At 36.8% G+C, this 18,652-nt stretch overlaps 1 protein-coding gene across 16 annotated transcripts in view; it reads left to right on the forward strand.

The window, feature by feature from the left end:
• The first annotated feature begins 1,240 nt into the window (after positions 1-1,240).
• The window catches only part of LOC110456312 (protein unc-13 homolog B-like), a 206,445-nt gene continuing 189,033 nt past the window's right edge, over positions 1,241-18,652 (forward strand). For all 16 annotated transcript variants that reach the window (XM_021506965.1, XM_021506978.1, XM_021506962.1 and 13 more), the window contains exons 1-2: positions 1,241-1,398; positions 13,563-13,592. In XM_021506965.1, the coding sequence (XP_021362640.1) occupies positions 1,377-1,398; positions 13,563-13,592 (52 nt within the window). In that variant the 5' untranslated portion in view covers positions 1,241-1,376. The remainder of the gene's footprint in view (positions 1,399-13,562; positions 13,593-18,652) is intronic.

Raw genomic sequence — 18,652 nt, forward strand, 5'->3', positions numbered from 1 at the left:
CTACCTGTATCACTTCAATTACACTTGTCACTATATTTCTCAAATCTAATTGAATTGAATTGAAATATAACCTATAACTCATGAATTATATAAATTATTATACAATGTATATTGGACACTGAGGAACCAGCATTCATTCCAAAGGTCGGTTTATTGAAAGGTACAGGGCTGCTATCATTCGTCACAGAATGATGTGTGTGTGTGTCTCATATTAACAACGATTTATATGTGATAAGAATAAAAATAGTGAGAAAAAATACGTAGCTGTACATAACATAAAATAGTTAGAAAAAATACGTAACTGTACATAACATTATGTGCAGGTGCCCCCTTGTATGGAAGGGGAAGGGGGCACCTGTCATACAAGGGGAGAGGCGCATGCCATACAGGACGATGAAGGGTCTGTCATACAGGGGAGGGAACACGTCATACATAATGCGCATTGGGCGTCATTTGTCTCAGGACGGGTGCATGTACCTGCCCACAAGTGCACGGTGGGTGGGTGGGTTGATGGGACGGGACGAGAGGGAAAAGTCGGGGCAACTGTCCTGCAGGGGAAGTGATATGGTCATTTGCTCACGAGGTTATATATATAAGTCATTTAGGCGACCCGGTGGCACATGCTTTTAGTTGGGTGCTACAAATAAAAGCAAGTTTATATCTCAAAGGAGTGATATCCGTCAATCAAGAGGGGGTAGATTGACAACTGCCATACAAGTGTAGGGGAAGGGACAGCTGTCTTACAGTGAATGGGAGGGGCATGTTAATAAGGAGGGGCACGTACAAAATTAACAAGCGTCTGTTATAATTAACAAATGTGAAAAATATACTAAATAACAAAATAAATGATAATTATTATATCAATAAAACCGTCATCGTGTGTAATTGATCTTATAATAGACATCAGCATATCTTCTTACCAACAGAAACAAATATCACTGTGAAGCCCCTTAGATTGTTGGTTATGGTGTAGGCCTGTAGACACGTGTTGATATTAGTGTTTGCGCGCACTTTCATTACCTTTACACAATGTATTCGTGTTACTGTGTGTATATAGTTAAAAGGAATTGGTAGCAAGCGCTTCAATAGTTTTCATTAACTAACGAAGAGTGATAATTCTCAAATTCCCAGTGTCAACTTCGATTTTCGCGCAATCATTTACTCCCTATTCAAACTTATTGAACATTTACAACTTGAATATTCATGAGCAAGTTTCTGATTAGTGCTGTGACGTCACGAACATGGCCGCCGATAGTAATCCTGTGTTTGACAGATGCAGCGGCAGATGATATGATTTGTGTTTACAACGTGAAAATGAAGGAACGAGGATGAGTTGTACCGTACATATTCTTCTGTTTGGATATTAAGACATAAATATGTCTCTACTTTGTGTGTGTGGTGAGTAAAAACCCTCAATTCCTATCTTTACACGTTCGGCTTCTCAGCCGTGTGTGTGTGTATTGCAAATGTTTTCGTGCATAGATGCGAATTTGTAATTTACAGGTTGTGAACCTGTGTTTATTCGTTCGTATAGCAATTGTGTGTGGATATTTCACAACATTTCTACATGTTGTGATATTGGTAGACACGTGCCACTATTTAATCGGTTCAGGTTTACTGGTCAAATCGGTATATCGGCGTAAACCTGAGCGTTTATCACAGTTTTATCTGTCGCTCACTGTGACACGCTTCTGCTCACATGCATATGTAGCCGACCTGACAATGTATCTGCAGTCTCTACATTGCAAATAAAAACAGCATACAAGAAAAGAGATGATAACGACATTCATATAATGTCACCTCAAAAGCTAGGCCATTGTCACGAAAATGGTGGAGATGATATATAATAGATATGTTTATAGGCAGGTGATTGGTCTGAATAGTATTGACTATTTATAGAGCGTAGTAATTGAGATCATTAGGAAAATGAAAATTGACAGTAACTAATTATTTTGTCAATATTTCATTGATTTCTGAATGTTTGCTATAGCTGTTATTGCAATAAAGGTTCATGATACACTAATTAGATAAAATAGTACAGTGTAGTTTGTAAAGAATACAACTTGTAACAGTTACATGTATGTGTACTTTACAACTGTATATATATAGGCTAGGTCAACCACAATAAATCAGAATGCAATGCTGAAAGATGTGCATATTTATTTATAGTCTAGAACACTGTTCTCAAATTACAATTTGCAATATCTTAAAATATTTAATAATGGTTATGGTACCATCTGCTGTTAAGAATTCAATAAAATGTTCAATAGAATTATTATATAATACTAAAATGTAGTTGTAAAATATATAATAAATGTGTGGAAATGGACTCGATTGTTTGCCAGCCACCAGGTAGCTGAATTTGTAGATCATCCGTCTAGTGTTCGGAGGGTTCCAGGTTCGAACCCTGGTTTTGCCGTGTATTTCTCTTTCTCCTGTAACACTGGCGCCATGTGTCATCAGCCCTTGTTTCAAGTACTGGGTGAATGCTTGGTTAGAGAATATACACCCTAACCAGGGTTGAAAATAGTGTTCTCTTCAGGGGCCAAGACTTAAAGAAAAAGGTGGGAGGAATGTAGCAGAACTGGACTCGGTCGATTGCATGTGACCAGGTGGCTCAATTGGTAGAGGTTGGAATTCCAGTGTGGCCTGTTATGTTACTTATTGGGTTTGTTGTTACACACGACCAGCAGACAAGACTTGTTGAAGACGCCATTTTATTACAACGCTCGTACTATACACAAGTATGCGTATATGTTAAGTGAACCAAGTACATGGTACTTGAAGTGAACCAAATACGACACATGGCCGAGTATTTTAATCCCTTTCCTAAACCTCAGAAAAGCCTGGCATTGTTTGAAACCAGTTATATAATATAGACGTGTACCTCTATTTCACGTGTGAGGCTGCGTTGGCCGTGTGGTTAAAGTGTCTGCCCAACTGCGATCACTAGCCTCCATCACTGGGTCGCGGGTTAGAGGCCTACGCGGGACAAGTGGCAGGGTACTGGTCGGCGGTTAGAGGTCTACGTGGGACAAGTGGCAGGTATACTGGCTGCGGGTCAAAGGATTTTCTCAGGGTTTTCCTCAACCACTAAAACGTAGCTCATCCTTAAATTACCATAGTTGTTAATATAATGTATTCAGCACAAACAAATCAAACCAAAGTTATATTTGTGGGTTTCTTGTGTGTTGAGACCCACTTTTGCCCACTTTACAACGTGGTTGTAACATAAGTTTTCCAAAATGTTTTAAGATGCTTGATTGATCCTGATGGACAAATTAATGTCAAGATTTCTCATTTTTCAAATTTTTATTTTGAAATTGACAGAATATCCGACATGTAGGTCTAACAGTTTTCTCTGGTTAAATTATTTCATTTCAAAGAACAGCTTAAACTATGATGAATTTATGCTCTTATTTTGCGAAATGATTTTTTAAGACTTTCTAAGACTTCTTCCCATGATTGCATGTGTCTTTATGGCGATTCAAATCTTTATATAGTGTATGCACTTGTTAAAGAAGCAAGTTGCTGCTGTCTGCTAAATTGCTAATCAGATATCAAAGATATAGATAGTTCTAGGTCAATGATTCATTTAAAATGTTTTTGATTACGCTTTAAATTATAGTAATGTTTTTCCTTATTTGTTAAATAAATAGCACAGGAAATGTTCAACAGATGAAGCAAGCTCATTACATTTCTTTTTAGTAAGACTAAGATTATAGTTGTTTAGGTAAATGTAAGCTTTACTGTAAGCAAGGTATTATCGCGGGCTCAGCCTAAGTCCAGAACTGCTTTTAAGGAGTTTTGTTCCACTGACAGTAATGATGGAAATGTTGGAACTTCTTTGATACTGAAAAAAAATGACCATGATGCTTTATTTTGCTGAAAATTGGTATGAGCCCATTTTTAAAATTGAAATTATGACTTTTCAAATTTTAATGAATGATGTACTGAAAACCTTTGTTATACTGCCACACCAGCATTTGTCCAGAGCAATTTTGGCATTATAAAGGGGTCTGGCAATATGTTGAGGGATATATGCATATAAAGGAATTCTTTTTAAAAGGAAAAAGGAGCAAAATTGGGCTTTCAGTTATGTTGGTGGTAAGAAAGATGGCAGATAGAACGAGGGGCATTATATGTCAAGGTTTTACTTGTGTTTCATCTACAACACATCTTAATGTGTCTGTGTGATGAAATAAAGCGTTGAATCTTTAAATAATTCTGTGTGGTGGCACTATAGAAGCGGTCTTTAATTAGCATTGTCATGACAGTAATCGTAAACATGTATATAGTAGTGGTGTACCGATAACCGCAAACATTGATTAAATCGAACCTGACATGAGGTCGATTCGATAATCGATTTAGCACATGAAAGATCAATTTTGAAACTTTGTCATGAAGAAGATCGTTTGTGTAGGTTTGTCATTAAGAACTGAAATTCTTAAGGTACATACAGTTGCTTTTCATGTATAATCCAAAATAAAACGTCCCTTTCATCCGTTCTTGTTGATTCTCGCTCATTCAAGTGTGGTAGCTATATCGTCTTTACGTAATCAAGGTCAGTGCAGTGTTTTGTAGGTACGGCTAAATTTATAACTGACGAAATCCGAAAGTACGACAAATGGCGGCCACCGGAATGAAAACATATACTTTCTTTTTTCATCGAAGGATGGTGGGACATAAACTTTACTGTACCAACTCAATTTGACTCAATTTCAAATGGGTTAACTTAAATCACAATAATAAATGTCATATCAAGTGCTTAACCTGATTTGTTTGTGTTACGATTAATTGCTATCATGACACGACTCGTCTCATCATATGAAAGTCTCTTAGATAAAGTTATTAGCAAAATAACATGTAGTTACATCTGTATATCGATTTTTTTTAATGATTGGACAAAATTTCAATTTATTAAATGCATTCTTTGTGGCGCTTATTTCAGCCGATGTCCGATAATCGATCTTCAAAATCAGACCGATTCCCAGTACTAGTACATAGTACTTATATATATTTGAAGTTACGGGGAGGGTTCCCTACTTTTGATGTTTCGTGCTGTAGATTGCGATGTTTCCTTATCAGGAAATCTTGTACTTAGTTACATTGACAAAGGACTAGTAAATAATCTATTCAACTACTGTAGTCCTGTGGACTACCGAGAAAAAAGTGTCTAACCCTGTCATGCTGTGCATTTTTCCATCCTTAGTTACAGTATATTGGCAAGGAAATGGAATAGTGTCTAAACAGTTACTTAGGTACCGCATTTTTGTTGCTGGCTGAATTATTGACGTCAGCTGTCATTGTGATGAATATATTGGTTGTATATGTACTAATTATAGGGATGCGATATAAATGGTAAGTGGTTCATATGTAAATTAAAAGTCCTGCATAAACCATTTAAAGTATTTAATATAATATGCAGCTCATCTTAAAGGAATGTTATATATGTATGACAGTGTTTCTATTTCGCGCTCTGAATTCTGTTCTAGTTGAATTGAGAAAATTTCCAATTTATTCATCTAATATTGTATTTTATTAAATCAAAATAAATGGAATACGTAAAAGGCCAAACAAAAGTATATTTGTGTTTCCTGTTGTGTCTCCACAAACTAGGGTATATACTCTATATATTATTAGCTATGAAAAACATCTATTTTTCCCCCCAGTGATGGAAATTTAATTTAATTTCCACACAGGTATGTAATATAATGCACATGAATTATTATGGTTAGCTTGAAACAAAAACACTTGATATGCTCTTTAAATCCATTTGAAAACATGTATGTAAGTGTCTATCTGTCCCCTGAAAACAAGCCCAAAACTGGTATTGAAGTTCTAGCTTATAGCTTGAAAAATAGTTAATTCTTGTTTTCATTTCATTCTTGTTTTCATTTCTTTATTTTTTCTCTTAGAATTGAATGTTTTAGGGTCAAAAGTGAAAAATAGAGTCAGATAGGAAACCAGTAATTACACAACTATTTATTTTGTTTGCTCATCATGCAGACATCCTAAGTACTGCTGAGAAATGTATTCCATGACCTGTTATCTGCAACCGCGATCCTCTCATTCTTTACTAAAAAAACGGTCCATCAGGGTAACAATTTTGTGAGCTTGAATTATCTTTAGCCTGTGAAATGATATAAAAACCATATATGATGCTCAGAGATTTCAGAGGAGTTTTCTTGTGTACATGTAGGTGAAGTGTACGTTGTCAGAAGAAGTATATAACATGATGCTGTATTGATTTTATGTCAATAGTATAACACTCGTAATATTCACTGTAGATGTTGAGTTGATGATATTGTTTTAATAATTGACAATTCGCAATAAGACGAGAGTCTGATTGACAATGTCAAAAAATGTAACGGAGCCATTCTAATTTTGAGCTTGAATGAGGTACAGATAATCACAGAGTACGGTACCTGCGGACATATTCGTTTGGCCTAACGATTCAGATGGTTTTACTATAATTACCACAGTACCGTTTTAGACTGAACATCTATGAGACGACATGGCTGGTATGTAATTACGTTCCGTGGGAGACCTACACTCAAAGAAATGTGATTTGTTTCTTAGCTGATCTATTGATGTACATGTATATATATTAGGGACGGAAACAGATGTACCGTTTATGTCCTAACGAGGACACCAATACTATATATATAGCTAGTACGCATACTTTAACCAGAGAATCTAGTACATGTTCTAGTAAGGGGCCTAGTTGGTATAGTCCTATAAGAAAAGTATCTGATACATGTCCTTGTAATTAGGGGCCTAGTTCATATTCTTTAAGAAATGTATGTCCTTGTAATTATAAGAGGCTTAGTACAAATGTTCTAGTAAGGGGCCTAGTTGGTATAGTCCTATAAGAAAAGTATCTGATACATGTCCTTGGAATTAGGGGCCTAGTTGGTACATGTGCTATAAGTAAAGTATCTGATACATGTTCTTGTAATTAGGGGACTAGTTGGTACATGTCCTATAAGTAAACTATCTGATACATGTTCTTGTAATTAGGGGCCTAGTTGGTACATGTCCTATAAGAAAAGTATCTGATACATGTCCTTGTAATTAGGGGCCTAGTTGGTTCATGTCCTATAAGTAAAGTATCTGATACATGTCCTTGTAATTAGGGGCCTAGTTCATATCCTTTAAGAAATGTATGTCCTTGTAATTATAAGAGGCTTAGTACAAATGGCTTAACATATATCGGTATGGTAAACATGTGTACATGTACTACATGCATGCATGACATTCACCTAAAAAATATACCATTCCCTAACTGTGCAACCCCTTACGACAAAAACCAGTATTTGTGTTTCTGATTTCACCATTTAAAAACATCAGGGTTGGTATAGGTAAGGCAATATATTTATTCCCAGCCCATTCTTTTGGTGGGGGATGTACAAAGAAATTGGTAACGTTTTGTCCTTTCATGTGAACATCCATCTGGTTGCCTTCTTGGGCAATAACTCAAAAATCATTTAAGATAAATATGTTAAACTTTGCATGCACATCAGTCCAGTAGTATGCAGTGCCTTTTAGTATTAGGAAGTAATTTCATGTTTTACTTTTTTTTTTCCTGTAACCATGAAAACAAATAGCAAAAAATGTAAAAAAAAAATTGGTTGTTTCCAGAACATATTTCGAATCAGTTCAAGATAGCATGATAAAACTTGATACAATTTAGTAGTCTAGTTGCCCCTTTAGCTTTGAGTGAGTTTCTCGTATTCAACATGTTACTGTTACTTCAGTACCTCAAAAATGCAGAATTTATCTATCTTTTCTGTATCATATCTTCAGAACCGTTCAGGATAATTTCACATGCAACTTTCTTTTGCCACCCTAGCTCCCCCCTGTTTTACGGGCCCTCATTGATAAGGATTGAGTTTGGTATGAAAATGCCTTTAGGGGACACAGTGGCCAAGTGATTAAGGCATCTGACATTCTGCTACCACTAGCCCTCTACCACTGGGTCGCAGGGGGGGCAGTCACCATATGGGTACTGCATGGCCGTAGGTCGGTTGTTTTTCTCCGGGAACTCCGGCTTTCCTCCTCCACCAAAACCTGGCATGTCCTTAAATGACCATAGCTGTTAATAGGACGTAAAACACAAACAGACCAAAGCCTTTGGGTCAGACCTACTTCAATTGCTCTATTTGAAAAAATCTGTTTGACCCCTTGGGAGATATTTGGGGTCAATTTAGTGTACCCTCAGGTGTTAACAGGCCTTGTTTTGATGTGTTTAGAAATGACCAATATCTGCCTCAGACAAAACAAAATACAAACGTTATAAACCTGAAGAAACAGAAACACAGATGTAAATATCCTTACGAAAGAAAGCTGAACATTTTCTTACCATACAACCAATTAAATACCACGATAATCTCCCCGATAATACCAGATAATGCGTATTCTGCAGAGTATACAATCATTTGTGTGGAATTGATTGGCTAATAGACAGCTTCAGGATCGGATACATGACAGGTGATTCTATTTATAGATATTGTCATGGATGATTGATATTTGGCCAGCAGACAGATCAATACTAGATGGACAGAATGGGTCCGAGTTGGTTCTCTCTGGTCAAAACAGTACAGTTGAGGGCGCATACTATCTGCACGTAGATCAGAAGGACAGCGGCTAACTGGTTAGATTTCTCATTTAAGGCTTGAGTGTTTACTGAACTACATTTACGAGCTGACGGAGAGAAGTGATGATATTCCTCTCATGCAGATGAGATGAACGATAAAGACTTTGAAGCTCCTACATTTGTCTGAGGATCACTTGATCTCAATTAAAAGTGTATATATACCTTGGTATATATTTCGACCAGTCACATTTGACCTTCCTGTGTAGGAAGGTAATTTCATAAATTATGTTGTGTCACGTACATGACCTATGTGTAGGTCAAAATAAATAAAAGTCATCAAGTTTGCATGGCTTTATTCTAAGATCACCATGCAGCCTCTTGGCCATTTCACTCTCGGTAACATTCCTATTGATGGTTCACCTTTTTCTTGTTCGTCTTCTTCTCATTTATCTCTCTCTCAGAGTTTTAGGTTTTATGCTTCTAGGTTATTATAGTAAGTAAACTACAGTTAAACGCACATGTGATCAGTTGTTAAATCTTGAAGCCTATTAAATGCTGTCCCGGCCGTCTATAAGACCTCGTGATCAGCTGACTATACTGTGAGCGGTCGAGCTCTGTAGTCTCATCAAAACAGTTAAGTGCCGTTACCCATTTCTCATGGCATATTGATTGAATGTCATAAAAAAACAACCAATATGAGATTGTGTAAAATCAAAGACCAATTAGCCAGGAAATGTCGCAAAGACCTTACGATTGTCCATCGACACTAACGACGCTTTAATGATCAGGTACAAATATCGGAGAAACGGTAATACTTGCATCATGGCCAGCATATGGGTATAAATATACCACAATAGATCATTGTTTCTTTCTTGATCCTGAAAATTATGCAAAAATCTTGTAAGCTGTATGTATAGTCTGTAGCAATCCAGACTCAATTTGAGCTTACTGTACAAGCTGAGATAAGACCAGGGAGAGGGGTACGGACTCCATTGTCAGTTTGAGCTTACTGTACAAGCTGAGATAAGACCAGTGAGTGGGGGACGTACTCCATTGTCAGTTTGAGCTTACTGTACAAGCTGAGATGAGACCAGGGAGCGGGGTACGTACTCCATTGTCAGTTTGAGCTTACTGTACAAGCTTAGATAAGACCAGGGAGTGGGGTACGGGCTCCATTGTCAGTTTGAGCTTACTGTAAAAGCTGAGATAAGACCCGGGAGTGGGGTACGTACTCCATTGTCAGTTTGAGCTTGCTGTACAAGCTGAGATAAGACCAGGGAGAGGGGTACGAACTCCATTGTCAGTTTGAGCTTACTGTACAAGCTGAGATAAGACCAGGGAGTGGCGTACGGACTCCATTGTCAGTTTGAGCTTACTGTACAAGCTGAGATAAGACCAGGGAGTGGGGAACGTACTCCATTGTCAGTTTGAGCTTACTGTACAAGCTGAGATAAGACCAGTGAGTGGGGGACGTACTCCATTGTCAGTTTGAGCTTACTGTACAAGCTTAGATAAGACCAGGGAGTGGGGTACGGGCTCCATTGTCAGTTTGAGCTTACTGTAAAAGCTGAGATAAGACCCGGGAGTGGGGTACGTACTCCATTGTCAGTTTAAGCTTACTGTACAAGCTGAGATAAGACCAGGGAGAGGGGTACGTACTCCATTGTCAGTTTGAGCTTACTATACAAGCTGAGATAAGACCAGGGAGTGGGGTACATACTCCATTGTCAGTTTGAGCTCACTATACAAGCTGAGATAAGGCCAGGGAGTGGGGTACGTACTCCAATGTCAGTTTGAGCTTACTGTACAAGCTGAGATGAGACCAGGGAGTGGGGAACGTACTCCATTGTCAGTTTGAGCTTACGGTACAAGCTGAGATAAGACCAGGGAGTGGGGTACGCACTCCATTGTCAGTTTGAGCTTACTGTACAAGCTGAGATGAGACCAGGGAGTGGGGTACGGACTCCATTGTCAGTTTGAGCTTACTATACAAGCTGAGATAAGACCAGGGAGTGGGGTACAGACTCCATTGTCAATTTGGCTTTCAATTTTCCTTTCAAAGACTACAAGACTGCAAGAATTCATGAAGGTTAATTGATTTTAGATCTTAGGTAGCTGAATTTAACTTACATCGGATTTACTGAATTATTTTGACCTCCATTTTCATGATGAAATCCTTTCATCAGTAGGCCTACGATCATCGTGTTATATTTTGTGTTAATTCAAAATCCTCTTATGCAAACCTTGGAGATGTTAATCAGGAAAGTTTGTCATTAATTTGAGAAAAAGTTTACCGTATTCACTATAATAAGTGCACTTCCTCTTTTTTCAGGCTCTAGCTTATTTAAAATGATATGAGCTCCCTTTCCCCAAACACTCTGTTATGGCCATCTTCTGTTAACAAAAATATAATATGACACGTATAACAACTTTATAGCAGACACTATGTAAAAAAATAATACTACACGTATACACACGTTATAGCAGACACTACGTAGAGACTAAATTGTTTTCGAAAAAAATGTGAACTGTTTTGAAATTTTCCTTGTGAATGTGGCCGGCAGTTTTATTTCGTCCATAAATCAAGAAAGACCTTTGTGAATTCAAATATTTCTTGAATATATAATTTGTTGGTAAGTACCTTTATACAAGATACAAATCTACTGTGATTTTCAAATCCTTGTGAATAAAGTGCTTGGAAGAAAATTACAGAAATAAAAATGTATACGATATAAAAAAATGTACGTCATATACATGATTTAATATGTCAAAATTGTAGGAAATTGGGTGGAATTGTATAGATTATCTGTAACCCGAGATCCTTACATTATCCTATTACAGTACTGTTTCCTGTTCGAAAGGCGGTTACATTACAGGGTTTGACGTAGAATTTATTCTCCTCTACATCTGTTAGTGTATAGACTTACAGTGACTGTAAAATTTAATCTCAAATGTCCTATCTAATTTGCTTATGACATGTCACTTTGAGTGCCTGCTGCAATCAATTTTGACCCCAAGGGGGAGAACAAAGGTCTAAGGTCAAAGGTCATATGGCTGGCCCATCTCTTGGCAGTTACAGTGCTTTCAGTAAAAATCAATTATGACCCCAAGGGGGATACTGGGTATTATAAGGTGAAAGGTGAAAGCTCACACAATTGGGGTCAGAACATGTACAGGTGGTAGTGAATTGTTGACATGATGATCAGTGACACAGTAGCTATCTGACACACTGAGGGATGGAAATATTGATTATAAACCTGTGATATATATAAAGTGTACAGAAGCTGGCTTGAGAATAAATGTCATTTGACGGTAAGCCTACTGAAGGGTGCTGAAGTCGTACAAGGACTTCGGTCTGAAGCATGCAGCCTCTCTTGTTATGTTTAATTGGTAAGACATTTAATTATTAATTAGTTTATCAAATATCATGTCATCAATTTAAAAAAAAAAAAAATGATGCGCCTAGTTTTCTCACCATATATCGACCTATATATGGTGATAAAGATATACTTATCTGATATGTATTAGGAGGTTGATTAATTTTGCAGAGATATTATGATTTTATAATGCTGCAACTGAAGATCTCTTCATCATGTTCAGTGATGAGAAAGTTAAAAGAAAAAGATGGAGTTGTGTATATTTTGGATATTGTTTTACACTAAAATACAGTAATTACAGTGTGGAGGAAACAGAAGTTTTCTATTTTAAGAGTGACCTGGTTCTGATTCAGTTAAGACATCAGATATCTATAGTATAAAGAGGCAGTGGACAACAATCACGACCTATTTATAAAATCCCACGACTCAGCATCATATGATGAAGATATTGATCGATAGTGTACTTTTAACGTCAATGATAAAAGAAAATTCCGAAAATGGAAAGTCTCCTATTGAGTCTAGTCACCCACACAGCCCAGTTAAATTACTGTGGCGGAAAAGTACATGGAAGGTGATGATTGCCTTCTGGATTACCAGGATCCAGATATGTCTTGCAGAAAATTTCCGAGGAACTGATGATTTGTACAGCTGGTTGACTGACTATCAGGATAAAGTGTCTTGTTCAAGAACACTGTACATATTACGGTACCCATTAATACAGCTGGGCAGACTAACAGGATTAAGTGTCTTATTCAAGGACACTGTACATATTACGGTACCCATTTATACAGCTGGGCAGAATAACAGGATTAAGTGTCTTTTTCAAGAACACTGTACATATTACGGTGCCCATTTATACAGCTGGGCAGACTAACAGGATTAAGTGTCTTATTCAAGGACATCGTATTACGGTACCCATGTACACAGCTGGGCAGACTCTCGGGATAAAGTGTCTTGTTCAAGGACACTGTATTATGGTACCCATGTACACAGCTGGGCAGACTAACAGGATTAAGTGTCTTATTTAAGGACACTGTATTACGGTACCCATGTACACAGCTGGGCAGACTAACAGGATTAAGTGTCTTATTCAAGGACACTGTATTACGGTACCCATGTACACAGCTTGGCAGACTCTCGGGATAAAGTGTCTTGTTCAAGGACACTGTATTACGGTATCCATGTACACAGCTTGGCAGACTCTCAGGATAAAGTGTCTTGTTCAAGGACACTGTATTACGGCACCCATTTACACAGCTGGGGAGACTAACAGGATTAAGTGTCTTATTCAAGGACACTGTATTACGGTACCCATGTACACAGCTGGGCAGACTAACAGTCAGGATAAAGTGTATTGTCCGAGAACACTGTATTACGATACCCAGCAATTATTATATGTAAATGTTGACATTATCATTGAATGGTTTGAGAAATTATATTGCTTTAACAACGTATTGCAATTCATTAAGTACTTTTGAATTGTGACGAGTTATAGTGATTTGTCAGTGTGTATTGAAGAAAGAAGGGGAAATTAATTATTCTCTATTGCTGACTTTTAATCAGTATTTTTGTTTTTTTCTTTGTAGTGAAAAAAGCCAGACTGCTTGGAAATGCCGGTAAGTATACACCATAACAAAAAAACTATTTATGACAATATTTAATATAACAATACAACAGCTAGGTAAGATTTACAATGGAAAACAAAGTTGATTCTGTAAAATTTAAAAAACTGATGGAACTTGATATGATTTTCAATTGAAATAAAATATTGAAATTATTGATAAAGATTCAAAATAGATTTGGAAGAAGTCATTTTAATACTAAGGCAGTGTCTTGCTACATGAATAGTAAAGATTCAGTTCACCTTTATTTTAATGAATCATAAAGAAGATCTTGATTCAGTGATATTTATTTAACTGATAGTATCTCTATAAACCTTTTATATATTTGACTAAAACTAGTTGTGAAATGAGGTTCCTATATTTTTCACCCTGGCACTGCTCTAGAAGTATGAACTGGACTTAAACCAAAAAACCAGATCTCAGAATCAGAACTCAGAAATCAGAGTGGGGCTGTCACTTTTTATAAAAAACCTGGTATATTGCGATATATATTCACAGGCATACCGTATACCAATACAGAAAGAAATGTAGCTGTTTTACGATTGTTTTTTGAAAAGCTTAATTTTTATGTATGTTCTAGGTGTTTTAACTAATTCACCCCTAACATTTGATAATGAACTATTCCAACCATTGAATAGGAAGAGTTCAAATGTGTCTTCAGAGGTTAATGAGTTAACTTTGCACGTTAACAAAAATGCCAGTAGCCATCATCAAGCTTTTACTGGTGGTGGGAATCGGTTTAAATTTTATACTGTATACGGGGGACATTTTCTCCCAGGCAAATTTTAATCCTGCGAAGGTAAAAACCATTTTTGCCAAACATTAAATTCACCCTTCACTTTTAATTACTATGTATCTTATGTTATAATGATAAATTCACCTGAATTAACGGAGGGCGAAAAATGGGTAAAATTATACTGCAGTGAAAATGTTCCAGTATACAGAAATCGATGGTCAGTTTAATGTAAATTTAAATCTTTAGAGATTTTATTACATTCTGACAAGTTGTTTTTAAATTAAACGCTGTTTTCATTTTGACATATATCACAATACATTATTTCTATATTGCTATATATTGTGATAACATTCCAGGATATTTAGTTTAGCTATATCTGTTGAGGAGATATAAGCCTACCTGATTTAAACCATGCATGTAAAAATCAGTATGTTGGAAAAGTTTAACGCTGTTTCTGTGTAAAAAACCAATTCATTCATAGCTAAAATTTGAATTTTGAGCAGGTTCAACGAAAAACAAATTATTATGTTTGTTTGGTCTTACATCATTAATTGCAACAGTAGAATTAATACGGTAAACAAAACACAAACAGAAATAAAAAGCTCACTGGTCTTGGATATGAAATAGATTTGTTTGAAAATCCAATCAGCCTGATTGAGTTTGGACGAGTTGAGTATCATAAACAAAACTGAAGTTTAAGAGGTAAAATCCGTCATTGTGACCATGTTAGCAATTCAACCAGTTTCAATCAAGGAATTATTCGAATCTTGAAAGGTGAATGTTATTGCTTTTCATTAGCTGCTTCATGGTAACTGTTGGGAAAAAAAGACACATGTAGCGTATAACACATTGGAGTATCCTCTTGTTTCAATGTACTTTGGAAATCTGGCGATTTTAGATGTATTATTTATGTGATTGGGATGGTATTCACTTTTATTCTTTGCTGATATTGTGCGTGCTTTATTTGCAGATCATGTAGAACCAGAGTGATTGGCTTAGTTTGATACAGGCAAACACAATCCCACTGTCGATGTTTTTTATTGTTCGGTCTATAAAGTTGTATTCCTACAATAACAAGCCCGGGATCATGCAGTGAACTTATTAGTCCCCTACCAGTACTACTGGAAAGAAATCTCTCCCTTTGTCTCGTATACTTTGTCATCAACAATTGCCAAATTTAGTATTTGAGTGCCTCTAAGTATCCTTAAGGGAGACAACTCTAACACAAATCACAGGTATAATGTGTAAGGTAGCATATATCCTTAAGGAAGATAACTCTAGCACAGATCACAGGTATAATGCATAAGGTAGCATAACTCCTTAATTCTTACACTGATCACAGGTATAATGTGTAAGGTAGCATATATCCTTAAGAATTATACATTGCATTCAGATTTTGACAACGCCTGAGCAGATATTGATTTTCGGAGAAGGATGTACACACTTTCGCTCCTCACATTGTCTATCGCACTGTACCAGTTCAGTGATACAGGCCAGGCATTGAACTGAAAAGTTAGTCTGACGCTGAGCGTAGCCAATTGAGCATTAACTATAAATAGCTTCAGTTATGGAGAAAACTTGTCAGAGATATTGTTATATTTGGGAGAGATAAATACACTGTTAAATACAGTTAAACCTGTATACACGTAGGTGCCATCAGGAAGTTACCTTAATTATTGTATCTAAAGTTCCTTGATCCAATCAATACTCTACTTTTACCGTGCCTGTTCCCCTAATGTCTAACAAGAAGACACGATACGGTAGTGTAAAAGGACATGCATAGGGAAGGTAAAATTTGACTTAAAATGGCTACCGTAATTATCCTGATATTATTCCTCATTCTAGTAAACACCCTATAGGCTCCTCCATCTCTTTCCCACTGTCTGAGCAAAGACATATATCTTACTATAATGTAAAAAGACTTCCTAATTGTATATATATTAGGGTTATAGCTACTACAAGTAAGACATTTTTTTCTCTATATTCTTAATGGAATTAACATTCAAAATGTATTCAAGTTGAAATATCTTCAAAGGTGGTTGAGAATTTGCTCTGAGATTTCTACTTAATATCACCTTAGAAGAAAAATAGGGTTTTACATGCTCAGTTAATGAACCCTTCTGTTTATTATTATACATTGATGTCACCCATTACTTTGAAATAATAAATATAGTTACAAAATGACAATTAAACTACAACAGGGAAACGGTACAGGTTACTACTGAAAGATACCGCTGTTTATCCCTAAAAATCTAGGTAATTGGTTCTGTTCCCATGCCGGGACATTCCAAAGTCCTTAAAAAATGGTAATTTCTATTCCCTGCTTAACATTGAGCATTTAGGGGAATGTCAACAACTGGTTCACCCGTTGTCAGTATAATGTGACCGGGGTGTGTGTAGGGGCTGGGGTGTTGTTTTGCTGGGTGCCTTCGGCATGGCATTTCAGTGAGATAACACGTACTATAAGTACACTAAGATACCCTGTCTCCTGCATACACACATGCAAGCACGCATACACTACACACATGGAGACACGTCCTTATAATAATTAAATGACCTTGGCTGTTAATGGATGTTAAACATAATTAAACCAAACCAAACCAAACCCTAAAAATCTGACCTCCGGCTGCTGACACCTGTAAAGATACAACGAGGATGGACTGCAGTCTGACCCTTGGGACAAATTGATGGTGTGCAGTAGGTTCATTTTTATACCCAGGCGTGACTTCCTGTTCCATTTATGGATAGGATAAATACCAAGTTTGACTGATAAAGCTCGGGGAACAATGGACATCTGAGCAATGGCTGTTTAAGTAATATGAGGTTACTTTAAAATAAACTCATTCACCCCTGAAATTTCATAATGAACATTCCAACCTTTGAATTGAAAGAGTTCAAATGTGTTTTCAGGGGTGAATGAGTGAAGAACACGATTGGGACCAAGAAAATTATTCGATGAACGGAGGAAGAAGGGTTTCACAGTAAAGGCACTTTGTTTAAACATGAGTGTTATGCTTACGTGGGTTTCCATAGGTGTCAATCTCGGAAACCTCCAATGATGGAGATCTCCCTCATTTCACATTTCCAACGAGGGAGAAAGTGCGTGAAACGCGACTTAAACTGCTTGCCTTAATTTATCTTACTCTTTTTATGTATCGAAATAACTTCATTAAAGCCTTAATTTGATTCAGACACACTTGTTATGATCATTACACACATCCTGTATACGTAGTAGTTAACTAGGGGATTTTTTTATTCAGACACACCTGTTATAATCATTACACACACTCTGTAGTAACTAGGAGATCATTTGATTAAGACACACCTGTTATGATCATTACACTCACTCTGTAGTAACTAGGAGATCATTTGATTCAGACACACCAGTAATGATCATTACACACCCCCTGTAGTAACGAGGAGATAATTTGATTCAGACACCCCTGTTATGATCATTACACACACTATGTAGTAACTAGGAGATCATTTGATTCAGACACACCTGTAATGATCATTACACACCCCCTGTAGTAACTAGGAGATAATTTGATTCAGACACACCTGTTATGATCATTACACACACCCTGTAGTAACTAGGAGATCATTTGATTCAGACACACCTGTTATGATCATTACACACACCCTGTAGTAACTAGGAGATCATTTGATTCAGACACACCTGTTATGATCATTACACACACCCTGTAGTAACTAGGAGATCATTTGATTCAGACACACCTGTTATGATCATTACACACACCCTGTAGTAACTAGGAGATCATTTGATTCAGACACACCTGTTATGATCATTACACACACCCTGTAGTAACTAGGAGATCATTTGATTCAGACACACCTGTTATGATCATTACACACACCCTGTAGTAACTAGGAGATCATTTGATTCAGACACACCTGTTATGATCATTACACACACCCTGTAGTAACTAGGAGATCATTTGATTCAGACACACCTGTTATGATCATTACACACACCCTGTAGTAACTAGGAGATCATTTGATTCAGACACACCTGTTATGATCATTACACACACCCTGTAGTAACTAGGAGATCATTTGATTCAGACACACCTGTTATGATCATTACACACACCCTGTAGTAACTAGGAGATCATTTGATTCAGACACACCTGTTATGATCATTACACACACCCTGTAGTAACTAGGAGATCATTTGATTCAGACACACCTGTTATGATCATTACACACACCCTGTAGTAACTAGGAGATCATTTGATTCAGACACACCTGTTATGATCATTACACACACCCTGTAGTAACTAGGAGATCATTTGAT

The sequence above is a fragment of the Mizuhopecten yessoensis genome, unplaced genomic scaffold (genome assembly GCF_002113885.1).
Source record: "Mizuhopecten yessoensis strain PY_sf001 unplaced genomic scaffold, ASM211388v2 scaffold8657, whole genome shotgun sequence".
Classification (NCBI taxonomy): Eukaryota; Metazoa; Mollusca; class Bivalvia; order Pectinida; family Pectinidae; genus Mizuhopecten; species Mizuhopecten yessoensis.